Genomic DNA, 7,847 nt, shown 5'->3' on the forward strand with positions numbered 1-7,847 from the left:
ATGGGAGTCCCTGGTTGTGGTGTATCATGAGAAACATAGTCCAGGTGCCTGATACTCCCATTCTCCTCTACAGGCTGGGCTCCTTGGTTAGACTACATCTCCAGTGATGCACCATGATACCTCTCTTGGAGAGGGGAGGCAGTAGGTGAATCATGGGAGTTCCTGGTTGTAGTACATCCTGGGAGATGTAGTCTACTGGGGAGCCTGACCTGTAGAGGAAAATTGGAACAAGAAGCGATTAAACTATAACTCCCATGTGGCACCATGGCAGCATTTCAGAATCAAAATATTTCAGTTTTCAGCTGAAATTTTTCGATTTTGGGGCATTTGTTTTTTGGACGAAAAACCCCAATTTTCCACAGAGAGTAGAAACTTTCTGTGAAAAAAATTTGCTTAGTCAACAAACTAATTTTTTCCATCAAAAAAGAATTTCGAGAGAACATTTTGGACCAGGCCTAACGATGGTTCATTGTCTGTAGTTGGTCAAGATGGCCCTTGAACTCATCTCTGAATTTCACCCTGAAAGGGGAAGGATTGGATAGGTATATAAAGGGTTAAATTAACTTGGCTAACGACTATATCATGCTTGCCAATTTGTGTTGAGAAGTTCTGGGAAGGTCTGGAGAGATCGTGTTGGAAATACTGATCTTAAAAAGCCCCAATTACCAGGGATGGTTCTAACCTGTTTTAGCAAAGAACAGAATTCAAGGAGCAGTGACAATAGTCATGTAGGTTCCAGTCAGGAGCGGTGGAAGCTCCCTAAAAGCGCGGGACCCACTGGCGCCCGAACCATGGCCCCGCCTCCACAACACCTCTTCCCCCTGAGGCCCCACCCCCTGCTCACTCCTCTCCGCCCCCTCCCACCCATCGCTTGCCCTTGTGGCCAGTGGGAGGGATGGGGCCATGGCTCCCGGACCCTCCTGTTCCGGCACCCAGGGTTCCAGTAGATAAGGCATAAAAGGGTGAACTCTTCAAATATTTGTTGCTGGTATCTGTCTGACCAGTTGGCGCCAGCCAACGTGGGTTTAAGCTAATTCTGTTATAAGTTGCCGATCAAAACTTATCACTGCACATTATTGTATGGAGGTGATGCCTAGGCATTTAAGCCTAGTTTGGAGCAGTTGTGTAAATACCACTTGGCCATCTGGATTTAATAAAGGACTCTGTGGTTAAATTGGTGCTGTGCTGGTACCCTGTATTAATAATAATAATAACAACACGACATAGCAGACTCCATACTGCTTTGCCCCACCTCCCACATTGGGATTAGCAACCAAAGACCATCTAGCATCCCCCCAACCCCCGGGAAAGGCGTTGGGTTACCTTGGGCGCGTTGCACAGATAGCGCATCACCTCCCCTACGTACTGGATCACAGAGACGTGGTATCGCCGGCAGTCATCCCAGAACTGGGAGACGGAGAACTTGGGACGCAAGACGCAGGTGGCTCCTAGGGGAGAGGGAAGGAGAGGTGATGGGGGGCATGTGAACCCCATCAAATACAGCCTTTCCAGTCTACCCTAACCCAATCATGGCACTGAAGAGGTAACTGGTACATTGCTTATCTCACTGATTTGATTCGTCCACCATTTGCCTTATGTTCTGCCTGACTATTTGTTAAATCCACTTGTTGTATCTCGTCTTATACTCCTCAGGGCCGGAACCATCTTTTTGTTCTGTGTTTGTACAGCGCCTAGCACAACAGAGCTACAACACCTAGTTGACATCATAAAACAAACAATAATAATAATATGGCAGGAGTCACCAGGTGGCACTGCTGCGTATAGGCTTTTTTCTTGGCGTGCGAGCAAATGGTCAGTCTTTGGAGACATGTTTGAATTATGGTTAGTTTTGTGAAGCAGTTTCTTTTTAGGAGGAGCCGTGAGTTTCTTTCTGACTAGAGCTGATTTCTGAGACACAGTTAGTTGCTCCCAGTGCATCGATCATTGGTGGCATGCCGAGATTTCTGAAAGAAAGGATTTCCCCTGCATACGGAGCACTGTTGTAATAATTGGGGCTATACATTTGCCCTATTTGTAAGCCCAACTGTAAAAAGTATGTAGAAGTTTATAAAACGTCACAATAACCTACAATAACAAATGTCAGTGGGAAAAGGAAAACTGAGGTAGTCTAAACAAAGAGGCCCATGGAGATAACTCAAGGACTGTCTTAAAGTCATGCTTGGTAAAACCAGAAGACGTGGAACTGGCAATTAATGAACCAAAATTGTGTGTCAGAAACTAGGCCTAATTGGTGGTCAAAATAATGAGGGGACAGGCAGTTCCACTCATGACTCCCTTTGTGGGTCCTTAAAGAAAGATTTTTTTGGGGGGGAATAGAAAAAGAACAGATGAGGGCTATGTAGAAAGCCTCACCATCATGACAGCCACCCCCACCGTCTCCTGGGACATCTGGCCTCTGCCCTAATCCTCAAAGATGTCTGGGCCAGAGAGAGGAACCCAGACGATATCACCACCCGTACTGGCTCCTGCTGAACCCCAAACACCACCTGAGATGAAACGGGATCAGATTCAAACATCAGCGGCAACAACCACAGCTCCAGCCCGCCTCAGCTAACGTCATCTCTTTTCGCCAGAAGGATCATTACCATCTTGGGTACCGTAGGAGAGACAAGGAGTGTCTTTCTTTAAAACTCTCCAGATAAAAGGAAAGGGGACAGGACTTGTTCACGTGAAAGCCCTACTCAATACTTCACATTTCAAAGGCATTAGCTGGTTTTCCTTCCTTTCTGTAGCTTTAATAGAAGGTTAAAAAAAAAATGATGGTGCATTTGCCGTGGCCCTAAGCAGGCTAAGCTCTCTGGAGGCCAAACCCTGAATCTTGTTGAGTACTGTTTAATGTTGGACAGCGACTGGGTTGTGTTAACACCTTTGGCCCACATATTCCATCTAAATTAATACAACACCATCTCTGTGCAAGGCCTGGCACATATAATATAAAAATAAACAACATGCCTTTAAGAATGTATCTCCTCCAGTGGAAAGCCAAGCTGTGAGGGGCTCTGGGTATCCACTACAGCTTAAGAAACTTAAGGAACATAAGTATGGCCATCCTGGGTCAAACTATTGGTCCATCAAGCCCAGTATCCTGTCTTCCAACAGTGGCCAGTGCCAGATGCTTCAGGGCTACAGAACAGGGCAACTCTTGACTGATCCATCCCTTGTTGTCCAGTTCCAGCATCTGGCCGTGACAGTCTTAGCCATCCTGGCTAATAGCCATTGATGGACCTCTCTTCCGTGAACTTATCTAATTATTTTTTGAATCCATTTATACCTTTGGCTATCCCTCGGCAGTGAGTTCCACAGGTTGACAGTTGTGTTGTGTGAAGGAGTACTTGGCAAAGGGGTGACAATAACCTGAACAAACGGTTTTCACAGGAGCTAAATTCCACATGGTTTAAACTTCACGCTCAGAGAAGAGTTTTAGAGCCCAGCTCGGCAGAATTAGCAATAACTTAGGAGGGAAGGGAAGGGCCCGTCTCTTTGTTCTGTGCCTGTACAGTGCCTAGCCCAGTGGGGTTCTGGGCCACGGCTGGGGCTCAGGGTCATAGAGTTTCAGGCTAGAAAGGACCATCTGATCACCTCTCCGAGCTCCTGTATGTCACAGGGCCACCCACTCCACCAAGCACCTGCCCGCTAAACCCAGCAACTGAAATGGGACCAGTATATTACAGCCCACAGGAGACATGGTGTGTGCCACAGGCAGAGAATAGGAGGGACCCTATGCGAGGCCCCCGCAATGGCAGTGAAATGGTTAAGTGAGATACACCCAGATAATCCTGGCACGTGACCCACACGCTGCAGAGGAAGGCAAAAAACCCCTAAGGTCCCTGCCAATCTGAGCTGGGGGAAAACTCCTTCCCCACCCCACCTAATGCGATCAGTTTAATCCTGAGCACGTGAGCAAGAACCACCCAGCCAAACACCTGAGAGAGAATACTCAGTGCCATCTCAGAGCCCTGTCCTGTGTCCCATCTCCAGCCGCAGCCATCCCTGCTGCTTCAGAGGAAGGAGATAAAAACAAAACAATAGCAACAAAAAATAGAATACACTGTGTGCGGGGGTGGGGGAATCCCTTCCTGACCCCTGCCGCTGGTTGGCTGAAACCCTGAAGCATGACCTTTCAGGAGCATAAAACATAAACCGTCAGTGAGCCACAACTCCTTCTGGGCGGCTGTCCCAGAACCTCACCCCTCTGATGGCTAGAAACCATCTTCTAATTTCCAGCCCAAATTTGTTCAAGGCCAGTTTATAATCCATATCTAGATAATAATAATAAGAATTAAGAATGATGTTTGCTTAAAGATGACCTGGCATGGGAAAACTGCACTTGTTTGCATTTCTATCTATGTATCTATCTATCTATCTATCTCCATACCCAACCACTTCTCTATCCATCCACCTCTCCCAGTGATGCGCCCCTGCACCCTCTGTGTCTTTAGACCTGTGCCGACACTCTGTACATACCAACCTCCAAGCATCCTCCAAGTCCAACGAGTAGTGCAGCCGAATGGTACAGCGGCAGAGGGGTGTAGATCACGTCCTCGGCTTTGACGCCACTTATGTATAACATGGTCACTATGTTGCACAGCTTCAAGTGGGTGATGATGGCAGCTTTCGGGAGTCCTTGTAGGCCAAAGAAATTGTGTTTAGTGATGCCTCATGGGTTTTGTAGTGCAGTTACCACATGACCACCTTCTCCATTATAACCCGGGCTCCTGGATTGAACTACATCTCCCATGATGCACCACAGCCAGGCACTCCCATGGTGCACTACTTCCCCTGTCCAAGAGGGCATAGGTGCTGACTTTTATTTTTCCCTGTGGGAGCTCCACCCCCACTCCACCCCTTCCCCTGAGGCCCTACCCTCGCTCCACTTCTTCCTTCCCCTGCTCCACCCGCTCCCCTAAGGCCCCCCACGCACTCGTTGCTCTCCACCCTTCCCCAAGTGCCTCCTGCTAGCCACCAAACAGCTGATCGGTGGCGTGGCCAAACAGCTGATCGGTGGCGCCACTGAACAGCTGCGGTTGGTGGATGCTGAGCACCTACTATTTTTTTTCTGTGGGTGCTTAACCCCGGAGAACCCATGGAGTCAGTGCCTATGCAAGTGGGGACCTGAACTACAACTCCCATGAGGCACCATGCTGGTATTTCAGAATAAAAATATTTGGTGCTTTGGTCAAAATATTTCGGTATTTGAATTTTCATTGGTCAAAATCAAAATGTAACTTTTTTTTGTGTGCCAAAAATCACGAACAATTTAGACGAAAACAAAAAAATTTTTTTGTTTTCATCCAAAAAAAATTCCATTTTCCAACCCTCACTAGTGCTGATCAATATTTTGAAACTGGAAATGGCTGCCATTTTCCAAGATGACCGCGCTTATTCCTATTAAAGTTTTGGGAGTCTCATCTCCTGGTCCCTTAAGTTGGATGCAAAGTTTACAGATGCAGAAGACTCCTGTTTAGGGCTGAGGGGAAACACGTTTTTTCCTCCCATGAAAACTGTCAGCAATTTGAAAAGTATTCCTGTCCCAAACTTTCAAAATATCCCAAAAAAATTAGGAACCAAAAATTTTAAAAAATGGGCTCAAATCAAATCAAAATTCCATCTTGATCATTTCAAAATGTTTCATTCTGATGTTGACCGTTTTTTAACCTTTTTTGTGTGTGCAAAGTAAGGAATGTACCAAAGCAAAAAGCCGTCCCTGTGGCGTACTAAAAATTGTGTTAAAATTGCAAACTATCTCTTTAAGTGTTACGGGGTTTCCTGCTTGCAGTTGAGGGGGGCTCTGTAGGGAAGCACGCAACTTGGATCTTGAGCAATCAGCCTGCAAAAAGCCAGCCTAGAGCCAGGTGAGGTGAGCTGGGCCTCTCTTCCTCTGTCTCTCTCTGCTTTTGGTTCTTGCGTGTTATCAGTCTGCATTCTAAGAAATAACGTTGTGTGATGCTGCACATTTCCCAACCATCTCTAGTGCCGATCAATATTTTACATCCAGAGACGGCCGCCCTCTTCCAAGATGGCAAAGTTTGGGTTTTTTAATAATGTTGACAGATGTTTATTTTTAAGCATTTTTTTAAAATTAATTGATTTAAATTTTCAATGGCGCAAAAATTATGGGTTTTAAGCATCTTAATTTGATTGTTATCGATTTAAACTTTCACAGTTGTAGGAAATTAGGGGCGGTCGCACAGGCGCTGACTTTTGGGTTTGCCTGTGGGTGCTCCTCTCTGCCCCCTTCCCCCTGTGTGAGCAGCGGGCAGGGCCTCAGGGGGAGGAGGCCGAGGGCCTCAGGGCTGAGCACAGGAGGAGCGGGGGACGTGGCCACACTCCGGGTGCCGGGGCCCACAAAAGATTAGTCCCACCCTGGGGGGACTATTTTTTTAGATGGGTGCTTGAGCCCAGGAGCACCCACAGAGTCAGCACCTATGGGCGGTCAGACAAAAGGCGGGTCAGACCACAATTATTTATTGGCAACCGATGCTAAGATTCAAAAACTTTAAAGCTTTATAACCATTAAAAGACAAACTGTCAGCATCACATGTCAACATGCACAAAGGAAATATCCTTAAATCAAACTCGACTGCGTTTTCAAGCAGCCTTTTTCATACTTTGCCAATCTGACGATTATCAGTGGAAATATTGCTTTGTCGGTTTGGGCCTGTGTGATGAAACAACGTTTGTCGACATTTACCAATAAACATCTAATCGTACAAATGTGTGAGTAGAAGGGACCTCGATAGTCCAGTCCCCTGCACTGAGGCAGGACCAAGTATTATCTAGACTATCCCTGAGAGGTGTTTGTCCAACCTGTTCTTAAAAACCTCCAACGATGGCTATTCCGATTCCACAACCTCCCTAGGTAATTTATTCCAGTGTGTAACTACCTTGACAGTTTGGAAGATTTTCCTAACGTCCAACCTAAACCTCCCTTGCTCCCATACTTCTGGTCCTGTCCTCAGAGGATAAAGGGAACAAATGTTTCACACTCCTCTTTATAACAATCATCTTTCCAAGCCTACTTAACAGCCAGGTACAGCTGCTCAGCGCTCCCATCACACGTCTCCTCCTCACCTGTGGTGCCCGAGGTGTAAATGTAAAGTGCAGTGGATTTGCTGGTGACGTTGGCTCGGAAAGCGATGGGGATCGGCTCCTCGGAGGCGGCATCTATCTGGCCCTGGAGAGGCTCCACGCCACTGGTGGGGGACTCGGCGCTCAGGTAGAAAACCCGGATCCCTTTCTGTTGCAGGCTGGGCAGAACGTCCTCAATAGCGGCTTTGAGGTCTGAAGAGGGGGTGAGAAAGGCATTTTTCCCCATTGAGGAACACGGGTCGCTGCATCCATGCACACAGAGGCGTATGGAGACACAGACACAGATGTGCCCACCGACGCAGGCACACACAGATACACAGACAAAGGTAGGAGCGGGCAGACAGACAGAGCAGACGCACGCAGAGGCGCACTGTGACACACTGTACCCCACGTTCCCCCCTGTACCCACATGTTCACCACCGCGAGATGGCTAGGGGATGGTTTGTACAGAGCATGCCTTGTGAGGTATCATGGGCAAAGCCTGAATTGGATGAACCTCATTATCCTGTTGAAATGCGTGGTTGTCATCGTTGGACATGAAGCTGTGAGATTTTGCTACAGACTGAAACATGTTGTGAGTCTGAGAAACGCCCACCGACCAGCCCCTTGGAGAGGACAGAGAAACGGCAAACACAGAGGCCGTACGTGCCAAAGCTCATGTCGATCAGGAGTGGAGGAAGCTCCCTAAAAGTGGGGGGCCACCGGCGCCCGAACACTGGCTCCGCCCTCATGCCACC

The 7,847-nt window shown here is 47.6% G+C and overlaps 1 protein-coding gene across 1 annotated transcript in view; it reads right to left on the reverse strand.

Annotated features, from left to right (window-relative positions):
- Positions 1-7,336, reverse strand: part of LOC112113652 (very long-chain acyl-CoA synthetase-like) — a 24,363-nt gene extending 17,027 nt beyond the window's left edge. The window contains exons 1-3 of the mRNA XM_024210021.2: positions 7,093-7,336; positions 4,486-4,644; positions 1,324-1,448 (exon numbers count right to left, since the gene is read on the reverse strand). Of these exons, the coding sequence (XP_024065789.2) occupies positions 1,324-1,448; positions 4,486-4,644; positions 7,093-7,336 (528 nt within the window). The remainder of the gene's footprint in view (positions 1-1,323; positions 1,449-4,485; positions 4,645-7,092) is intronic.
- Between the last annotated feature and the right edge of the window lie 511 nt (positions 7,337-7,847).

Source organism: Terrapene carolina, unplaced genomic scaffold (assembly GCF_002925995.2).
Source record: "Terrapene carolina triunguis isolate 2854851 unplaced genomic scaffold, T_m_triunguis-2.0 Scaffold51735, whole genome shotgun sequence".
Lineage (NCBI taxonomy): Eukaryota > Metazoa > Chordata > Testudines > Emydidae > Terrapene > Terrapene triunguis.